Source organism: Fukomys damarensis, unplaced genomic scaffold (genome assembly GCF_012274545.1).
Source record: "Fukomys damarensis isolate Sample0158 unplaced genomic scaffold, DMR_v1.0_HiC HiC_scaffold_14, whole genome shotgun sequence".
In the NCBI taxonomy this organism is placed as follows: domain Eukaryota; kingdom Metazoa; phylum Chordata; class Mammalia; order Rodentia; family Bathyergidae; genus Fukomys; species Fukomys damarensis.
This window is the reverse complement of record NW_022900926.1, coordinates 33,054,156-33,076,548: the sequence shown is the minus strand read 5'-3', so window position 1 is coordinate 33,076,548 and position 22,393 is coordinate 33,054,156. Positions and strand designations below refer to the sequence as shown.

The 22,393-nt window shown below is 43.3% G+C and overlaps 1 protein-coding gene across 1 annotated transcript in view; it reads left to right on the top strand.

Moving 5' to 3' along the window:
- Positions 1–4,370: 4,370 nt before the first annotated feature.
- Ppp1r14c (protein phosphatase 1 regulatory inhibitor subunit 14C) overlaps positions 4,371–22,393 on the top strand; it is a 55,336-nt gene continuing 37,313 nt past the window's right edge. The window contains exon 1 of the mRNA XM_033763313.1: positions 4,371–4,527. Coding sequence (XP_033619204.1) covers positions 4,480–4,527 — 48 coding nt within the window. The 5' untranslated portion in view covers positions 4,371–4,479. The remainder of the gene's footprint in view (positions 4,528–22,393) is intronic.

Genomic DNA, 22,393 nt, shown 5'->3' with positions numbered 1-22,393 from the left:
AGTGTCTAAGGTCACTGAGATCTGCCTGTATACCAGAGAGAGACTTTGAAGACTGTGTAGAGGAGCCTGAGCTTTCAATTGACCAACTTGAGTTACAGCCAGCCCTCATGAACAAATTGAGTTTGTAAGCCAAGGGTCCACTGTATGAGAAACACTGAAGAGGGTGTTTAAGCCATTGGTTAATTTGGGACTATGGATGACAAAGATAATGTTAGATGAAAAGATAGATTTGGATTTTCTGAAATGTTAACCTGACCAGGGTTGAGGAGATATGGATAGAAGTATCTAGGTGTAGTCTCTGGTATGTGGATTTTCATATATCACAGGTGACAGATTGCTTCATCCACAGGAAAGGAGAGAAACAGATTAGTGAAGCTCTTCAGTGACCAGCTTGATCCAGCGTTGCTGGAGGCAAAACGAGCTCTCTAAACAGTGTTTACTTGTTAGTGTTGCAGTCTCGCCCATCACTAGGAGTTGGACAAGTGCTTTTCAGAACTCTCTTCTTCTTCCTAAAATACTCACAACCCACTTCCTCATGGGAAGAAGGGAGGCCTGTGGTGTCTGCCTGTCCTGAGATTAGACAGAGCAGAGAGGCTGGTGCAGCCACAGTGGGGAGAAGAGACTTTGTCCTCACAATGAGGGCCACAGTGGAGAGGCCATCTGTGGAGAGGCTGGGCAAATCATCTAATCCCCAGGCCATGGGGCTCTTTTAGAATGGAAACTAACAGTGCAGATTCACCCTTCATTAGAATCTGAATTCCCAATATTGTGTCATCTTGTGTTAAATCTCTGCTATTGGCATTACTGGCTGTTAAAAGTGGGTAATATCCATAATGACTCTCTTCTGTATGTGTGATGAAACAACTTTTTGGAAAAAGCATGGCTGTGATGAAACTGCAGAATGCTGTCCACACAGAGAATAAGTAAGAAAGACAAGGGTTTAAGTCCCAGCTCTGCCATACACTGACAGGTGGCCTTGGAGAAGCTCCTTAGCCACTGTTCTTTGGTTCCCTCATCTGTGAAAGCTGGTGTGCATCTAGAGTTAGGGGTGACAAAATGGATGTGAGAATTAACTGAAGTGATCCATGTGACAAAACATTCAGTGTAGTTAGATAGGAAGCAGTCAGTGAAAGCCTGCTATTATCATATTTGAGGTAGAATACTACAAGTTTTGGCTTCATCCCTGGCTGCTTGACTGAGCAAACAACTGAAACTCCCTCTCTGAGCCTCAGCATCTTCATATATAACATGGAGGTGTTAGTTACACCTCTGTGAAAAAGGTGTTGTGCGAGGCACACATGGCAGGGCTTGGGAAAGCCCGTGGGTGCAACTCAAGCACTTCAAGCCATAGGTGCCATAGTTTCCATTTTCTCTCACACATTGTAAAGGCGTAGGCTCACGGGCTCCTCAGTTTCCCTTCTGCTGCTTTCTCTGATGTAGATGCTGTCACGTGTCTCGAGGACCTTCCAGTGATTGCATCAGTGCGCCACACAGGACAGCAGTCTCTGAAAGCTCCTCAGGACCATGTGATGTGGAGGCAGGAGTGACACCAGAGGATTTTGCAGTGATTTGGGACTGTCACCCAGCAGTGTGACTGTGCTGGGCCTGAGTGTGGACTGAGAACCTTGGATTGCATGAACTTGAAGGAAGGCTACCTGCTGAGCTGTTAGTTTGGAGGGCTGTATTCTTATTGCTGGATAATGGACGACACTGGACCAAGCAGTTCTCTGAATGAAATTAGCGAGGGTTTGGTGAGAATTTATTTGGTCCATATTTATTTGACAGTGCACCCTAAAACTAAGGACAGAATGTCAAAGTTGACGAAGATGAAGAGACACTACCCTCTCTGTTAGGAACTTCAGTGCACGCTTACATGTAGCAGTTGGTGATACAGTTTTTAAGAAGTGAAATTTCACAATGCTGTCTCTGCAAGTGTGGTGTTCACCCCACTTTAGTCTGTAGTCTGTGCGTTTGTGAGTATGGCAGCCTCACTCACCTGAGCCTGCAGTTCTGCAGGTGTGCAGTTGATCAGATTGCCTGGCCTGGCCCTTCCTGGAGGTTACTGATCTTTCAGGCTGCTTTACAAGGAGAGGGGCCCTTAGTGAGCATTTTCACTTCCTTTCTGCTCTTGGATTTGGGTTGTCTTTAGAGGAGATATTTTAATAATGTGGTAGAACATTTAAAAATGTTGTCTTGAACATTTAGCTGTTAGCTCTCAGTGTTCTTTCTCTGTTCCTTAGCTCTTCTTTTGCTGGTATTCCACTTTTCCAATTTAAAAATGCCTCTTTGCATGCACTGATTTTGGGAGGGGGTTCCCTTGTGCCTTAATTAGGAAAAATGTGTCATGTGAGCCTAGCCTTCTGTTTCCAAGCACAGTAAGATGCTTTGTGCCTTACCTTAATTGTACCTTGCTGGAGTGCTAAGCTATTAGGTTTGCCCTGAGTCCACGTGAGCCCCCTTTCTGACACACACAGAGCAATTTTCATTTGTCTTTGTTAAGATCTTTCATTAAATGTAAATTTATTTGTTTATGATTTTGGGCTATGGCAGGTTTTCTTTTGCATTGCTTCTCTAATTTGACCTGAAATAGAATTGCTTTCTACAATAAATGGTTGCAGTATGTTTATTTTCTCCTTCCTCTTCCCTAGCAGTTGGTAGTTGAAGTGGGAAATAGATCCAGGGATAGAACAAGAATTGTTTTCTTGGAAATGCTGAATGTCAAGTTGGCTACATAGCTAACTAGCTTGGGTGTAAAAGACGTTAAAGGAATATAAAACTTAATCCTATCATTTTAATAAATTCAGGCATTTTTTTTCAAATTGTCATGTGCACATGCGTACATGGTTGTGTGTTTATATGTGCCAAGATATTCAGGTGGTGGTCAGCAGTGGAACAATTTGTTAGCAGAGTGTCTAAGGGCACAGACTCTATGTCTGGGGTTCCTGGGCTCAAATCTGGTACTTCAGTTCCGAGCTGTGCACCTTGGAGGCAAATTATTCAGCCTCTTTTCTTCATCTGCTCAGCCTGGTAATAACAAAATGCCATACACTTCATGGCCTAAGCAGTTCTGGAGGCTGAAAACTCCAACGCCAAGGCACTAGCAAGTTTGGTGTCTCAGGAAGGCCCGCTTCCTGGCTGCTTGCTGATGGCTGCCATTTCACTGTGACCACACAGGGACAGACTTCTGTCTGTTTATTTTCATTTAAGAGCGCTAATCCCATGTACGAGGGCCCCACCTTCATGACATAATTACCTCCCAAAAGCCCCACCTCCAAACTGTGTTGGGTATTAGGGCTTTAACATGAATTTTAGGAGACATAAACAGTCAGTCCATAGCATTTTCCATTTGTTTGGCTGTAAAATAAAGATTAAAATGGTCTGGATCCACCTTAAAGGGTTGCTGGGAGGGTTAAATGAGATACTAAAGTAAGGGACACAGGATAATGCCCATTGCCGAGGAAGCACAATGTATTATAGAAATCTGTACATGTTCATTTAAAGTACAAATATTCTGCTGGTTTGTAGATTTTCATCTTTCATGAGTACTTTGGTACATTAGACTTTTCACATTTGAAAAGGAGTGTTTTTTTTTTTTTTTTTCCTAAATGAGTTGTCTTGGACTTTTAACAAGCAATTCTTGCTTATGTTAGTTCAACAAGATTCAAACTTTTCTTGAATTTTCTGGAGCACAGTTAGCCCTGAAATTGCACTTGATCTTAGCCAAAAGGCCAAGAAGTGATTAAAGCCCTGAAATTATAAAAAGGAAATGAGTTGGCAAAAATGGACTTATAAATGTAATGTTGTCTGTTTACAGAAAAGATATAGAGTTTTTAAAAATGTATTTTGTCTTAGGAGTGAAATTCAGGGAAATTCAGTGTTCAGAAAAGTGCTTGTAAATGTCAGAATTTATGGAGAGTTATAATGAATCCCCTGCCTACCTCTGTGTATAGGCTGTACCTCAGGCATCAAACCGGACATTTCTTAAAACAAGAAGTGATAAATAGAATCTCACTTTGATGCAGTCATTTACCAGCATGTTTATTTTGAACATCTAAGAACAGCAGAGACTTACTACGGTATGATGATTACTTTTAGATGTTCACACATTTCCCAAGTTTTGAGTCGTTGCTTTCTTTTGGTTTCTGAAGAAAGATTAGTTACTTATGAAAACCTGGAGAGCTAAATGGGGCAGGTCAAATGTCAGTTTCTCCCTTCACATAGATGGACTCCCGCGTTAATATGAGAACTCATGAGTAAATCATTTACAGATGTAGTCACACGTCTCCGTGCACCTGTTGCACAAGCATCCAAGCAGGGTCTGACGGAACAAGGAGAGCTCCACGTTTGGCTGGGCAGGATTGTGAGCTAATTGGCTCATATGTGGCAGAGAGGGGTTCATCTCTATCACCACCTCCTCTTGCTCCTAGGCAAAGCTGACGTCTCTTAGCTGGCACATCCAGCCACCTCCTGGGAATATGGATGCCGGTCTCTGTCTTCTCTCCTGACCCATCCCTTCAAGGCCGTGTGGTATGTTTTGCCATTACTCTCATTTTGTACACGGCATAACTTAAGCATATTTTGAAGTTCTCTGTAACAGAGATGTGGATAAGTCACCTCTGGTTTGCTCTCTGCAGCCCTCACAATGGGTTTTGGCTTTTTTTTCTCTACTTGGATGAAAGGCCTCTTGAGCAGCTGCTGCATTCACTTGTTTGCGGTTGTATCCTAGAGCACTGATCCTAGCCTTCCTTTTGGCACCAAGGACTCACTTATGCAAAACAATTTTTCCACAGATTGGGGTGGGGGTAGTTTCAGAGTGATTCAGTGGAATGAGAGCCTAGATTCTTCACATGCACAGAGAATCTAATGCTATCCCCACCTGACAGGAGTGATCCAAGAAATGGGGGATGGCTGTAAATACAGATAAAGCTTCACTCATTCACCTCCCTCACCTCCTGGTTCCTAACCAGGACTGGTACCAGCCTGCAGCCCAGAGCTTGGGGACTCCTGTCCTAGAGCATAGGATAGTACCTTACACATGGTGGGTGCCCCCACAAGTTTATGAATGCGTTAATGAGTGGATGGATTTGTGTCTTTGAATACACCAAAGCTGGTCACACATAGGTAGCTACATAGCCTGGCTGAGGTACACTTGATCATGAGGGTAAGGACTTTATTCATCCAGTGGGGGTAGCATTGTCTAATTCTTCCTTCATGCCCTTCTTGCTCAGGACCTCTTCTTGACCCAACATGTGACATGTACCATTTGTTGCTGGCTGTTGGCTATCACATTTTCTAAAAGGTCTGTTTTAGTCCACATTCTGTTGTTGCTACAAAATACCTGAGGCTGGGTTCTTATAAAGAAAACAGGTTTACCTAGCTCAGTTTTGGAGGCTGCAAGCCCAAGATTGGGTGGCCCCTTCTGTTCAGCTGCTGGTGAGAGTCTCATGGTAGCAGGTAGCATGGTGGGAGCTCCTGTGGGAGAAGGAAGAGAGCGGAGGTGAGACAGGAAGCCAGGGAGAGAGTCATAGATCAGACTCACTCTCTTATAACAATTCACTCTCATGAAAACTGCTTGTCCTTTCTAGGCAGCGATTCCACTGCCTGCATCCAGCCCCCCTGCATTACCATACCAAGGACCAAGCTTCCAACACAGGAAACTATTGGGGGGGTCCATATCCAAGCCATATCAAGGTCTTTTCCCAGTGATCTTTTGATTTGAGATTATTATAGTATTACCCAGACCCAATTTCTACTATTCTCACTTCCTGCTTTTTAGCTTGGATGGGTTTCTTTGGGTGAGTTAAATTATTCACCTTTTTTTGTATCCCTTTCCTTATATATAAAATGACAACAGAGGAGCCATCCATGTCACAGGGTAGTGTGAGGACAAAAAGGGTTAAATGCAGGAGAAGCCCTTAGGGAAGTGCCTAGCAACAGTCAGCTTGGAACATGAGTCTGTCTCCTGAATGTCCTGTCTACACACAGAGTTACTCCTGCTGACTCTCCTGCCACCAGTCCGTTGCCCTTGCCAACTACCTGCGTTTCTGACTGCTCATCTTGTCATAGGGACCCTTGTCACACACAGCACAGGTACAACCCACTGCGTGTGTCTCCAGCTCCCCACCCAGTGCCCAAGTGATAATGAACATAGGTAATTGTTGACTGCGAGATGTTAGGGTTCCTTGCTGTTCCCCGCTACTGGGTATGGGGCTCAGGGCTGTGCATTTCAAGAGCTATAACTGCATAATGGCTCTATAGCCTTTTTGTCTGTAACCTAATGATTATTTGTAATTCTAATAGCTGGTGACAAATCAGCTCAGTGCATCAGTCAAAATAGACTAGGGTTTGTTACAGTCAGAAGTGACTCCAAAGTTCAGTGGATTAAAACAGCCAAGAGATATTTCTCATTTGTGCTGTATAGCTAGTGTTGGCTGATGTAAGAGTTCTGCCTTCAAATTGTCACTCTGGGATCCAGACTGGTAAAGCTCTATCTAGATACATGAATTCATGGTTTTAACACAAAGAACAAATGGAGCAGGGCCCTCTGAAGAAGCAATGCATGTATTCAGAAATGTGCAGAGAACTTGCACATCTGGGATATATTTGCTATGGTGGATTGCAGGCATATCTGGAGAGGCAAAGAAAGACAAAGTTTTTCAAGATAAAATCAAGAAGGTTATATACATTGTTTTAAAGCAGTTATCCTGGGCCTCAAAGATCACTGATGAGAGTGGCAGGCATTTTTTTTAGAGTTGGCTTTTGAGTCTCTCATAGAAGTTCCTGTTATCTGGAAAATCATGCATGAGGACCTTCCCTTCAAGCCCTCCAGCCTCTTGTCTTATTAGAGTTTTACATAAGTGACTTCAGTTTTATTCTGCCACTTTCCACAGTGATCTGGGCCAGGCTCACATGAAGCACCTATCAGCTCTTCAAAGCTTGCCCCAGAAAGTGCACATGTTACTTCTGCTTCAGAGTTAATTGGTTAAAACAAGTCGTACAACAGTGCCTGGCTTCAGAGGGCCAGCAAAGCGCCAGCCTCCCTGTCCCAGGAAGGAGGCCACCAGGTTGTTTTGTATAGTCTCAGTATCTAGCTACTGTGACCAGGGAGGGATTTTGCAAGTGCTCATTACTAATGGCATTCCTCAAAAGCATGTTTCCACCCTCATTTTAAGCAATTATTTTATTTAGGCATTAGGTAAAAGACATTAATCCTAGGAAGCTTAACAAATGGGCCTTTCTGTCTGTGAATGTCTTCAGAAGCCCTCAGGAATAATTTTCCCATTTACTTTGAAGGATCTAATTCTGCTGTCTAAAGAGTGAATGTCCCATGTTATCCAGAGCTGGGCCTCCAAGGGGAGTGTTTTATAAGAAAAGTCTCTCGTTAATTATTTTGTTGGGCTTTGGTTGAGCTCCATTGCATGAGATAACACTGTAAAAGTTGGTTGGGTCAGATCATGAGACCTTGAGGATCTTTCTGGGAGTACCAGTTTGGGCTTTTTTTCCTTTTTTTTTTTCTGTAATTAGAGATTGAACCCAGATCCTTATGTATGGTAGGCAAGCTACTACATTCCCAGCTTTTTTAAAAAAATCTTATTTTTGAAACAGAATCTTGCTAAATTGTCCAGGCTGGCTTCCTCCCTTAGCCTCTGAGTGGCCAGGATTATAGGCATGGGAATCAAAATTTTAAATTCAGTGACATCATTGATGCAGAGGGATAAGATAGTCAGGATTGAATTATTTTAAGTCAAATTTATTTGTTGTTTTTATTTTTTACATGGCTTACTTCTTGGTATGATTTATATTTCCATAGCAAATTATTTTTTTTGCAATATTTGTGTTAAACCTGAAGGTGTATTTTGCACCATATAATCACTTCACATTTAAAACTAAACCTTTTTGATCTTTTTCACTTCCCCAGAAAGTTCAATAATATAAGAAACTGAAGTAGAATGTTATCCTCTAGCATAGTTTCAGTAACTGGTAATCAAGATCTGTTTATTAGCAGGGTTTCTTATTTCATTAGGTGAGTGCTATAATTTGTTGCTTTGTCAAAATTTAACTTTATGCTTCTGTATTTAAGATATTGAGGGCTTCTAGTGTAAAACAGATTAACTTATTTCTCATCTTGTTGGTTTATGATGAGATAACTTATTTACTTGAATTTTTTCTTTGGGTAATAGCTTAACCAAATGGCCAAATGTTTATACTGTACATTTTATTTTATTTCATTTTTTATGGTTTTATTGAGTTTATTGGTATATTTTAGGTATAGAGTACAGTTACATTCATTATTGGGATCTTGTACCTTTACATGACAGGTCTTGGTTCTCATTTTATACTGTATATTTTAAAACCACAAATTTTGCCCTTAAGTGGACACGGACAGATTTGAATTAAAAAAAACCCAAACCTGCTGTCACATGGAGGGTGGGAAAGAAAGTGAGCTGTGAAGGTCGAGGAAGAGCGAGGAGGCTTAGCAGAAGAAAGAACGGTCTGGGCCTGGACCAGGCCTGGCTGCCCTGCTGGAGAGAAGCAGGCACCTCCAGGGACTCCCCAGTGGACATTTGATCAAGGCACACGTGCTGGAGGGCAGGTCCTCCTGCAAAATGAGAAGGAAAATCAGACTGGTTGTCATGGGAATAGGGCAAACATAATTACCTCCTTATGGTTTAATCAACTTTATTCATTCTCTTAATTCCCCCTTCTTATGTTTGTTTTTCCTACACATCACTGAAGTTCCTCCTTGAGGGGCTGTGCAGTCCCTTTGCCTCAAAACTGCCCGGTAGACCAGGATACCTATAAACCCTGACACTCTTCTTATGCTCATCCCTAAGCCCCACTTCCATACGTTTTCTTCATATTGCTTTCTGTTGACACAGTGCCGCCTCAGACAGAAGTTACAATGCAACAGAGCAGACTTCAGAGTTCTCTGATGACTCGGTTTCCATTCTTGTCCCGCTTTTCGTGACCACTGTTATTGGATTTGAGGGAGGCTCTGGCTTCTTGACTGGATGAGAAAGACGCCTGCATGTCCTGGATTGCATTTGGAGAACATTCCGTCTCTTCATGAATGGCTGGGGAAATACTGGTCTCATATGCAGTATATACTCAAGCCAGCTCTCATTTAGAGGGATTTCTGGTGACAACCAAGTTCATCATTTTGATAGTGATTTTTAAAGCTTTTCTTTCATAAACAATATTTTCTTACCTCATACCTTGGAAACTTCTTCACACAGAGATTTTTTTATCCAGCACACCTCTTGTTGAAGTTTGGAAGCTCTAGATAGGTAGAGCTGCTCCCTCTGGGAATCCTTACTTGGGGGTAGTTCTAGACAGAAGCCAGCAAAAACTGCCTCCTTCTCTTGTTGCTCCTGATTTTACTGGGAACTGAACCTAGGGAATGCTGAGTTATATCCCCACCCTTTTTGTGTTTGTTTGTTTTTTTTTTATTTTGAGACAGGGTCTCTATAAATTGCCCAGGCTGGACTTGAACTTTAAATCTTCCTTCCTCATTCTACCAAGAAGTGGGGATTACAAGTGTGTACCATCGTGCCTGGCTCCTTCTCAATTGAATCAGTTGAGTCACACAGATCTGTTCTGGGTTGTTACCCCCTCCCCACCAACACACACACAGAGAACATCTCCAGGAACATACAGGAGATGAGGCCAGAACACTCAGTGCTTAGCAAGGGCTCTAGTCTCTGAGCCTGGCCTTGACTCTACTTGTAGGTAAAAAGCGATAGTTTTGGTTACCCCTACACACACACACACACACACACACACACACACACACACACACTCTGTTGCCTGACCTAGAGCAAATCATGTCACCTCTCTGTCTTCTTTCTGGGTAACAGTAGTATCCACTACTAGAGCTGTTGTGAGACATGATTAACTCCTGACTGTAAAAGTCATTGGCACAATGCTTGGTACCAAGATGCTGGTAAATCATAGCTATTTTCTTGAAAACAAAGAACTGTCTTATTTAGTTTTGCACTTTGTGACAAGACTAGGACAGTGTTGTGAGGTTGTATTTCACACATTTCTTCAAGAAAATAAACATAGACTCTAAGGCACTGATATATGGTTCAATCAATGAACATGATAGTCATAAAGGCTTCACTGATCCTTAGAGGATACAAATCAGTCTTTGCTGAGTTCTTGACAGAGACTAGAAACTGCAAAGCTGCAATAAAATATATTTTGAGCTCTAAACAAAGCATCACCCAGATGTGCTAAGGAATTTGAATGAAGACTCATCTTCTCTCTGGTTTGTCCACTTGTCACATCTTCAGCCTCAGAATGCTTCATGCTGTGCAGCTCTCTGGATCAGCAGCATGTGGATCAGTCCTTGGAAGAGCTTTTGGGGAGGTACTATTATTTATTCCCATCTCACAGATGAGGAAATTGAGGTCTAGAGAGCTTAGAGCACACAGCTAGTAAATGGCAGAGCTGGGACCAAAATACTGGTCTGTTTGTGTCTAAATTCTGTTGACTATGAGAGAAGAAAGTAGTGTTAGGCCTCAGAGGGTCTTTGATCTGGGATTTAAGGTACAGATGGGGGAGGGAAGAGAGTTTAAGTGTGGGTGAGCAGGTGCACAGAAATCCCAGGTTTGTGGAGACTGGTGCTTTCAGAGTCAGTGTGTGAAGTGGCCACCTTGTTCATGTTGGTTCATACATCTTCCGTTCTTAAAGAACACTGTCTGCTAAGAAGGGTGCTACAAAAAGTCCTTCCTAGGGTCCTCGCAAATCATAGAAATTCCCTACTTGAGATTGGATGAACTACAGATTTAGGCTGATCCATTTTGTCTTTTCTCATCCATTTTGTGGACTTGACTTGGATACTGGCAGTTCCGTGTAGTTATTACATCCTCCATAAATTCTGGCCCTGGTTATTTGTATTGTATTCGAGCATGCTAGAGCATGGTGTAGGCACAGTAGCATGCTTGGTTGGCCTTCCAGTGGGAGGGAGATTGACCCTGGTACATTCTAAATGATGAATTTTCTTTTTCCAACTTTCATCTTCTTAATCTCTTGTTTAACTACACAGCAAAAATCATATCTCTAGGTCGCCTCTGGCAAAGATGGGCCAGGCTTTAATTCATGGAGAGAAGCAAAGTTAGGGCTTAGCAAGTTCAGTGTTTCCCAAAGCTGATGATTAAGACAATCATTAGGGGAGCTGTAAAAGTCAACCAAGCATATTTAACCAGCATCTCCAGAGAAAGAGCTCAAGAATTAATATTTTATTTTTTTCTTTTTATTGAGTTTATTGGTACATTCTAGGTATACAGTACAGTTACATTCATTACTGGGATCTTGTACCTTTACATGACAGGTCTTGGTTCTCATTTTTTCCCCCTTGTCTCTGCCCTCCCTTCACCTCCTCCTCCCTCCCCATTTACAAACACTTTATTTAAATTTTTTCATATTTTTTTCTTTTCCCTTATTCCCTTTCCCCTACCCTTCTCACTTTCCCTACACCTTTAGCCCTTTTCTTTCTATTTCACATTGTTAATTATCTCATTAGGGTCTTGTGTACTATTATAGTTTTTCACACCAGAGAAACTATAATGGCTGCTATCAAGAAATCACACAATAGCAAATGTTGGTGGGGTTGTGGGGAGAAAGGAACCCTTCTCCATTGTTGGTGGGAGTGCAGACTGGTGCAACCACTATGGAAATCAATATGGAAATACCTCAAAGAGCTGGAACTAGAGGTTCCATTTGACTCAGCCATCCCTCTGCTGGGTATCTTTCCAAAAGAAATAAAAGAATCATATCACAGTGACACATGCACACCTATGTTTATAGCAGCACAGTTTGTAATAGCTAAAACTTGGAAACAGCCCATTTGCTGGATAAAGAAGATGTGGTTTTTTAATAAAATGGAATATTACTCAGCCATAAAGAATGAGAAATTAGATTCATTCATAGGGAAATGGATACATTTTGAGGATATACTCCTAAGTGAAATAAAGAATTAATATTTTAAAAAGAAAAGGAGGAAGAGATAGAGGAAGGTGGGAAAACCTAAGATTGCCATACTAGGTGGATGGTGAAAAGAGACTTTGCTTAGCTGGAGTTGGGATCTGTGGCTGCCTGTACTAAGTTTACATTTTCAAGGGAATTTACAAGGGGGTATAAAAGATTAGGGAGAAGAGGTGCAAGAAGGGACAAGAGGTAGGACAAGAGAAGACCACTTGACTTGTACGATGTAGGTGGTAAAGAAGGAGGGTGACAGGTCTGTGTGCACATCTGGAGGAAGAGAGCACAGCAGTCTATCAGCTTTGCAGTGTCACTCCCTCCTGGAATATCCCTGTGAGGCAGCCCATTCTGATTTTTGATTTGTTCCCACAGCAGCTCACTCCTTATTTCCCTCTCCTGCCACTTTTCTGAGCCGTCTCCAGAGCCCGTGGTCCCAAGCAGCCTTTGTTGAATGCATAATATGACGTGGTTTTGTTTTTGTTTTTCCATATCCATTTGCTCAAAATCCATCCTCTTTTGCTGTTACGCTCTTCTTAGCCCCAAAAATGGTTATTCTGGTAATTCAAAATCTTTATGGAGATTTTAACACAGTTTGAGCCAAAAATCGTCTTTGAATAGCAAACTCCTGGGTGTTTTATTTCTGGAGAATGATGGTACCGTAAGCGGGATTTTAAATGGAGTGTGTAATTTAGTGAAGTAACCCTAATTATGTGCTGCCACAATTTGTATGTCAATTATAAATTGTTCTTTTTCTTTAATTAAAGGAAAGATTCTTTGTTTACCAGCCAACAATTTATTATCCTAGGATGTTTTCTTACTTTAAAATGATGAAACAGTGTTTTGTTTAGAATCTTTTGCATTTTATTAAAGCATCTTGCCTTCCTACTACTCTTGCCTCATCGTGCCTGTAGTACAAGCAGTCTTATCTTTTTTAATCTGATAAAAATGCCTCCATTGGCTTACTATAAAATGTAAAAGCCTCTGATAATTTGTTGGAGTTAGAGACTCATTTTGTTTATTTGAACCACTTGGCGGTAAATGTTTGCCATTTTTCGGCATATCAGGAATGTAGGGAAAGTCTGTTTCTTTAATCCATGCATGTTGAGTGTAGTTATTGATGTATATTTAAAGGTGAGACTGAGCCATCTCATAAATACAGCAGCTGATCCATGTTCTCTCAGTCTATAGTGAATCAATATATGAAGAGAAACTACGCATAGAGGACACTGTATATCCGCTTTCCCTTTGTACTTACCTATCTAGAATAGTTACTAGTTGCAGCTTTCTATGTAAAATGTATGACCATCTTGCCTCCAATTCTGGGTCAGTTTCTACAAGAAGCATCCATGTCATTTTATGTTGCTATTATTCTTGATTTGAACAGTCTAGAAAATGTGTTTAATGACAGTTTTAGGCCGACACATCTTATTTGGGAGAGAGCTTCCAATTTATCCACTCAGCACAAACGCTGCGCAGTGTATGTATATATGGGTGTTGGCTACCATGCTATGTGTGAGAGTTTCAGAAATGAATGAACCACAGTCCCTGCTTGCAAGGAACTCTTAGTTTGCTGGTGATGACTCATGCAAACTGATGTTTTATATTGTTTTTATTTTTATTGTGGTACGATATACATAAAATTTACCATTTTAGCCATTTTTAAGTGTTCCGTTCAGTGGCACTAAGTACAGTCACATTGTGCAAACATCCCCATTGTCCATCTTCAGAACTTTCTCATTTTACAGAGCTGGAGTCCTGGACCCATTCGTGATGGGTTTTAACAAGCAAATGACCATAGGGCTAAAGGGCCAAAGGACTGGAAACTCCTGTTGCTGATTCAGTGTTGGGTCATGGTCATAGGTAGTGGTCACCCCGAGTGGCCTTTGCCCCATCTCCTGATGTGCATAGGACACTAAGGATCAAAGACCCAAGGTTCTTCAATCTGCCACCTGTCTGGGTTAAACAGTGAATAGAGAACTGGGCTGTTCCTCCCCTGTGCATAGAGACTGCAGACTGTGATCTTAGCTCACCCTCTGTCCCTTCCTAAATAGAAGCCCTGTCCTTCGGAAGGAAATCCTCACAATATGTTTGTGTTATGCCTGGTCAACTACTAGCTGGGCTGCCTGGAACAGCCTAGAAACTGGTGAGGATTTATGGTCATTGGGGACAACTGGGCACCATAAATCTTGGGCCCTGCTTGCATTGTAACAACTGAGCAAGCTTGCCTGTGCAAAGAGCTATAGGGACTCAAATCATTCTGTCATTCACTCTACAGATAATTATGGAGTCCTCACTAGGCGTGAGATGTTCATTTCCCCTTTCTTTTATGTCAATATTTAGCAGGAATAGGAGCAAGATATAAGATTTTTGAATGTAATGTAATGTTTGTTCCAAGAACTTTTTTCTTTCTAATATGCAAGGTCATGTTGGGTTTGTCATCCTTAATCCAAAATGTTCCCTGAGGAGGGAGAATTTTGATTGTTTAATACCTCTCTCTGGGGATAAAAACACATTAGTGTAAAGAATTTCCCCCATAGGTTTTGCTACCATTTCTTCCTTAGTAAATCAATATGTAGATCAATCAATATATTTGTTAAAGTTAAAGTATGGCATCTCCCTTCTTTCCATCTGCCATTACTCTAATTAGAATATCCGTTCTAGTAGTGAATAAGCAGATGTAGGGGAGATAACAATTTGCTGACTGATAATTGAAATTTACTTTGTGTTTGAGTCACACAAACAAAATTGGGGTTTCAAAATTTATTGGATTGTGATAATGTGCTGTTTGCCTATGGCCCAAACAACAAAGCTGTTTCTGTAAAGGTGAAACTCTGTTCTAATTAGGGTCATCAGCACTTGTGGAAGAAAGGCAAGAATTTCCCAGAGATTAGGAAGGGCAAGATCCTCCTGCTCTCCCCTGTGGATATCACCTTCCATCCCCTACAGACTGAAACACGAACTTCTGCTGCTGGCCTCCCAGATTCAGGTGCTTCGTGTGTAACCTTGGGAGATGACTTGAGTCTCATTTGAAGGGCAGTAGAAGGTTACAGGACTGTCGGCTGTCTTTGCCTTGCTTGGGCCTTGGAGAGATGGAGGATGGGACATGTTTGTAAGAGAGGAAAATGCTAGGAAAGAAGCTAGGGTAAGCGTCTCTGCTCTGTCCTGATAAAGTTGAACTGCACCTGTGGGTCCAGTGCACACCACCAGACTGACTTTATAGTTATATTTGTCTGGCAAGGGAGTTAAACCCTGGGTCCCACAGTGGTGCTCCCAGAAAATGACCCCAGCACAGCAGCTCCAGGGGACACTTGAATGGAGAGACAATAAGTATTTGAATTGAATTTATTTTTATTTATTGCCTACCCGGGGTCTTTAAGGTTATGGAGAAGTGAGCAGGTGGCCTAAAATTGAGGTTGGCAAACTGCTGATTTTCAGACTCACAGGATGCCTGGTGATGCGCATCTGGGTTTTTGAAGCAGGGTGGAGAAAAAGATGCTCCTGTTTCCCTTGTGGAAGCAGCCTGGTATGGCATCTGTCCCCTGCCTGCCATGGTTGAGGAGGAGGAAGGCCTAGATGCCTGGCTTTGTATGCACCTTCTGTAGCCAGGGGCTGCAAGGTTGTCAGGTGCTCCCTTCCCAGGGAGAGGGGAGGAGGGCATCTGCTAAGGGAGGTGTGAATCTCCCCTTTCCCCAGCTAGAACAGCCTCTTCACAGCAGTGTAGCAATCTCACCTCATCCTCTGCACCTGATCACAAAAGCCATGGAAGAAGTTTTTCTTGAGTCATTTTCCAAATGGAAGTGCCAACGAGACCTAAGAGATACTACGGGGGGAGGCTAAGCAAGGCCATCTGTTTTCCAAAAGTCTCAGGAGAAGCCTGTGGCAGAGTGACGTTCCCTTGGTTAAGTCCAAGCAGCCCCTCTGGCCCTCACTGCAAGCTTGGCTTCCACAACAAGGGGCAGGGTTTGCTCATGTAGCAGCCATCTGCCTCTCTCCTCATTGCTTACTTACAGATTGCCTTTGCCCTCGACCCCCAAGTGTAGCTGTGAGTCCTGTGTCTTTGTGCTCTTTGAATCCTCATCACCTAGCATGATGCCCAACCTGCTTTCGGCAGCCAGTAAGCACAGCATGCATGGGTTTCCTCAGAGGAGCATGGAAATCAGTGACCACCTGGGAAGAATGGCTTTTGCATTATTTTATTGTCACTGTCTTCCACGAAATGGCTTCTTTTATTTAAAAGAAACAAACCCTTTGGAGCAGTGGTTCTCAAATGTGGCTACTCATGGTGGCACATCCTGACTTCCTCACTTAGTCATTAGAGTTCATTGGCTTTGAGAGGGGGTCCCAGGAATCACTATTTTAAAGAGTTTCCTGGGGCTTCTGAGGCAGATAGTCCTCATGACTTCAACAAGAACACTTCCAGCTTTTGGCTGAGGTATTGTTGTGGTTTGAATATATTTCTTCAAAATTAGGGTGTTGAAACTTGATAGCCAGGGTGATAGTGTTAGCCAGTTGTCTAAGTTACTTTTCTTGTTGCTGAGACACAATACCTGAAACCCACAAGTTAGAGCAGAGGTTTTTTAGCTCACAGTTTGTAGAGGTTTCAGTTCATAGTCAGCTGGCTCCAAGGCAAGGTGGGATGGCTGAGGGGCATTGTAAGAGGAGAAACAGTTCATGGTGTGGCAGGCAGAAGGCAGCAAGCAGCAAAGAATAGCAGCAACAGGTGAAGCCAGCCTTTTTTTCCTTTTTATCCCATCCATGTGTCAAGTCTCTTGGGTGTGTCACCCACACCCAGGTGGGTCTTCCCATTATATACACCCAAACCAATCAGTGAACTCGTTTAATACCACATACCATTAATCCCAGTATCACACATTTTAATTCAGCTTCATATACCCATGATCCAGCCTCCTCCCAAAAGCCTCACCTATGAGTGCATAAGGCTTTGGGTGGACATCTAGATACAAGCCATAACAGAAGTAGTGTACTCCTTAAATCCCATCTACTCTGGAGGCTGAGGCAGGAGGATTGCAGGTTTGAGGCCAGCCCAGACAACTTAGCAAGACCCTGCCTCAAAATAAAATACAAAATAAAAAGTGTTGGGGTATAGATCAGTAGGAAGCTCTGGGTTTGTTGTCCAATACTAAAAATGAAAAAAGAGGTCAATCTTTCAGAGGTTGTTCAGCCCAGAAGGGTTTCTCCCTCATGAGTAGGATTAAGGCCCATGTAATAGAGGCTTTACATAGTGCTCAGTGTTTCGACTCGTTCCTTGCTTCCTGTCACCCTGTGAGGATGTCATATTCCTCCCTTCAAGAAGACTCAGGAACCAGGTACCACCTTGGAAATGGAGCGCATGCCTCTTACCAGACACCAAACCTGCGCCTCATGGTACGAGGGCCATAATTACTTGCCTCTATGGAGAAGTTGCCACTCTTCCTTCCCTGCAATCTTGAATTGAGCCCTTATCCTACTACATACACAGACAAAGCAAACCTGTGCAGGCCTAGCTTCCAGACTGCGAACACTCCTTTCCCACTGCTTGGTGGAGGGAGTAGACATAGTGGAGACAGGCACTGTGACTGGCCTTAGATCAGCCTCTGGTTCCCTGCTGTTTGGACACTCACATCAAGTGTCAGGTCTAGAGAAGAGCAGTATCTAAAGCAGCCACTGCTATAATATTTGTGACAGGCCAGACCCAGGCCTTCCACTGTCCTCCAGAAATTCTTAGCCATTCCCAACTTGCCTTTTCCCCAGGTTGTCACTGATACCTGAGTCTATACCTGTCTCCCTCCCTGGGGGTTGTGGACCCTTGAGTGACTCAATACTACTGTTATTCTCTAGCCTCCACGTAGGTCCCTGAGTTTTAGCAGCTGTGAGTGTCTTGGCCACTTCTCATTTGTGGGGTACCTGGAGCCACAGGCCTCCTAGGCTGCCCGCCTGCATTATTGAAAGGGCTCTGACATTCTCTCCTCTGCTTCCAAGGTGGCCGACCTGAAAAGGAAAAGCATTTGCCCAGCATTGCTGCATCCTGAGAGGCTAAGACCATGCATATTATTAGCCAAAGTCCACAGTGTGCACCTGGGCCTATTTTTATTGTACATTTTGAGTTTTGTGTGTATGCAATTTTTCTCTAATTTGGTTTCGACAAATGTGTGATGACAAGTATCCACCCTTATGAGATTATCCAGAATAAACACCCAGCATTCCGCCTGTCATCCCTCCCTCCCTCCTTTCCTCCCTGCCAGCCCCTGGCAACCATGGCACTGAATGCTGTGGAGTTGGAACCATACAGTATAATGGATCCTTTCCAGATCAGGTTCTTTGCACACTGTACTAATATGCATATATGGACCCTCCACATCTTTCTGTTTTGATAGCTCATTTCAACAATAGTTTTTGACACTGGTGAGTGCCTGCGTGCTTCCTGCTGGATGGGATTTTATTTCCTGTCTCCTCCAGGAGGATTTTCTCCACAGTCTTCTCATCCTTGCTTTCTGTACACCTGCCAACCCCAAGCACATTTGACCATAGCTGGTTTAGGACCCTTCCCAACACAGGAGGTGGGAAATGTGTGGATTTAGTGTTCTGTGTTAGAAAATCCAATACCACGGTGGCCCTGGATGGCCATCAGAGAGGCTTAGTTATGAGCAGTGCGCTTAAAGGTGTCATGGTAGAAGGAACCCTCTTCTCTTGGAGAAGTGGACCCTAACAGGCTTCTACCCTTTGTCTTCTTTGTTCCTCTATCGGGTTATTTGAATGTTCTCAGCCAAAGAGGAGTCTGCTTGCCCCTCCCCCCACAAGGAGTTCTCCTAAAAAGATGACTCGGGATTATCTTTTCCAGCTCAGGCTTGATCCTGAAATTCCTGGGAAACAGGACAGAGCCAAATGTGACTTCTAGGGACAGGCTCGACTGGTACTGCTTCTTCCTTTCTTTAGGTAACACCAGCTCTGTTTTGGAAGACTTTTTTTTTAATCTTTCCCAGTGTCCATGGCCCATGGCCAATATCAATGTGTGTTTGTTGGCACATTGCCTTGCCCAGCTCCCTGCCACTGGTGGATGAGCACAAGAGTGGTGTCTTCTCAGGATGTGTGGCGTGACGTCTGTGTCTGCCAGCTGCCTCAGGACATGCCAGGGTATCTCAGTGTAGGCGCTGCCTTGGAGAGCTGGGGTCTTGAAAGGAAGACAAGGGTGGTGGCCTTCTGTTCCCCAGATTCAGAGCCTTCAACAGTTTTCATTGTCCTTATTTAGATCATGGCTAAGAAGGTGGCTTTTGCTGTCTTTATGAACTGTCTGAGCTGCATCTTATTCTCAAAGCTCTTATTAGGAATACCTCTTGGTTTTCTTGTCACTTTGGTGTCATTAGCAGCCAGCTGTGCATGTTAACTGTTCATAGGCAAAGTGTTATTGTTTCCAGAAAGCTCTGCACCTGGAGGTTTTGCTTACATTTTATTTTCTTTTAAATCTTGTGTTTTTGGACAAATTGGTATCATGTTAGGTCTTCATTTGCAATGTTCAGACATGAGCAGCTAAAGAGTTTCTTGAAGAGATGTTAACATTGGATTTTTTTTTTAAGTGGAATTGGCTGATTATATGTATACAGTCAACTTTGTACCCACTAAGGTCGTTTTGCATTACTTGGGCATGACCATGCCAGATCTCCATCCAGGACCTCGGGCATCTTTTTATAAGGCTGAGAACAGGCGCAAAGGAGGACATCCCTTTCCCTAGCACATACAGGTTGTAGGTGGAAGACTTGTCATTGAACCCTGGGTCTGTCTCTCTCTCTACTCTGTGCTCTGGACACAGCACAACCTGTTGTGGCTTGGGAGGCTTGCACCTGTGCTGGGGAGCAGGGCAGCCTGGGGCCAGTGTTGGAAGACCAGGTTCTCGTCCCTTGATTCCCTTCCTGGGCTGTGTTCACCAGATTCCCTGGGGTGCTTCCCCACAAGGAAGCAGCCAGCCTCGTGAGCTATTTGAAATGAAAGATGGTATGTATCTCAGCCTTTCTGCCTAAATCTTTTTTAAAAAACTCATGTCTGGAGAGCCATGATGATCTCTCCAGCAATCTTCCTTTGTTATAATGAATTGCTAAATGTAGGAGAGTTTTGAAGGACAGGAAGTGGGATCTGGGGGCCCAGGGATGCCCATGAGGCTCTGCAAGGGAGAAACAGCTACCTGATTGGGTGGAAGGACGTACAATGTGTTGAGTGCGTTCAGATGGAGGAAGCTCCTGCAAAGCTTAGCTCTTTGGCGCTTTGCTGCTGTTCCCACACAGCTCCACCTGGGCTCGGTCAGTGGCCAACAGCCTCACCAGACTTCTGGGTTTCAGGCCTCCCTTGGTTCAGTGTCTCCCACCTGCTGCTTCTGTTCAGTGAATGCGTGTTGATTCCTGCCAGCTTGCAAAACCTTTAACCTGCACCAGCTTTGGCACCTTCCAACATACCAGTTTGCTCTGCGGCTGGGAGTTGCAGTATCCCATAGAGAACCCCTCCTGCCAGAGCAGAGTCTCCATCATGTAGCCATTCTGGTCTAAGCCAGTGCCATCCCCTCCCAGCTCTTCTCTGTGCCTTCATAAGTGGTCTCTGTTGATGCCTTCGCCTTCCTGCGGCCCATTGTTCCCAAAATGGCCGGCAGTCCCTTTCAGAGGTGAATCAGATCTTGTCTCCCTCTGCTGGGAACCACCAATGGCTATTCTTTGCACAAGTTATCAGTCAAAGGCTTTATAGGGCTTCTGAGTCTCCATGGGCCTGTCCCTTCCTACAGCACCCCCAGCTCTACTGTAGCGACACTGGGCTCCTGTCAGCTCCTCGGGGACTGCTCAGCTCTGCTGGCCTCCCACAAAGCCTCCAGTTCCCCAGGGACACAGATCCTCCCTGGCCTTCTCCAAACCTTCTCCACGCCTGTCCCTCTCACAGGATACTCCCTCCTTAAATCCAGCCGTCTCCTCTGCTTTACTTTTCTCCAAAATGTTTATCACATTTGCCAAACTATGTATTGTACACGTTGAAGATTCCTAGTTTGAAAATCTGAAATCTAAGATGCTTCTAAATTCAAAATTTTTTGAGTGTTATGTTAGTCCTCAAACAGCTTTGGATTTTGGAGCATTTCACATATTCAGCTGGTAAAGTCTATGCCTTCAACACTCCAAGGTCTAAAAACACCCTAAAGCATGTTGGTCCTAAGTATTTTGGAGAAGGGACACTTATATTTGTTGGTGCAAGGTCAGTCTTCCGTAGGGAGGGTTTATTGCCACTAACCAGAGCCAGTATTTTCCTCACCTGTTTGCCCCTTGCCCTGACAGGTAGTAGGTGCTCAGTAAACAGATGCTACAAGGACCACCCAGTGCTCTGAGACCCCAGTGTAGATGTACCTCATTCACAAGTAGTCTAGTGTGATGGTGAACCTGAATCTTCCTATTCACCAGCCTGCACTTGTTTTGTGTTGTTGATTGTTAGGGTAGCAGTGAGAACCAAGCTGTTGTGACACGTGGGTGAGTCACAAGTAATTTGTGAGTAATCCGGAAGTTGTAAATGAAGCCTGTGAATGCTGCAAACACTAAAACATATTCCAGGGTGCTTATAAAATAGTGCTGCTCTTGCTTGCATGCACCCTGCTGTGTTTCTATGAGCAGGAGGACAGGAAGCACTCTGTGTGGGGTGTCGGGCTGGCACATGCCTGTAGTTTTGTCCCTCTGGGCTGCAGTTATCACTTGGCTATGCCTCAAGTGCCCCAGAAATGACTCTTAGCTGGGTGTAAGCTCTCCCTGCTTTCTAGAGTGGCGAGAATAGCGGCTCCTGTAAAGGTTTCTAAATCAACCCTTTAACAGAGTCAAGTTGGGTCAAACCGTTAGGGTATTTTTTAAAAATTAATTTTATTGGTATGTTTGATGTATATACTTACTATAATGATATTCATTGTTGGAAATTTGTATCTTTACATAATCCGTCTTGGTTCTTATTTCTTCCCCATTCCTCTGTCCTCCCTTCCACCCCTCCCTCCCTATCTACAAAGATTTTGTTTCCATTATTTTTCATTTTCTCATTAATTCCATTCCCTCCTTTCCTTGCCCCTGCCCCTTTCCCCTTCCTGTACCCCTCCCTATCTACAAAGACTTTGTTTCCATTTTTTCATTTTCTCATATTAATTCCATTCCCTCTTTTCCATACCCCTGCCCATTTCCCCTTCCCCTTTGCCCCTTTTCTTCCTATTTCACATTCTCTATTATACCTTTTAGTCCTTATTTACACTTTCAGTTTCTCACACTAGAGATACTATTCAGTATTTACACATCTGTCCTATTTATACCACTTAAGAGTATGGCCTCAATGTGCATCCATTCAGCTATAAATGTCTCTAATTCTTCATTTTTTATGGCTAAATAGCATTCCATTTTATAAAAAAAAAAAAAAA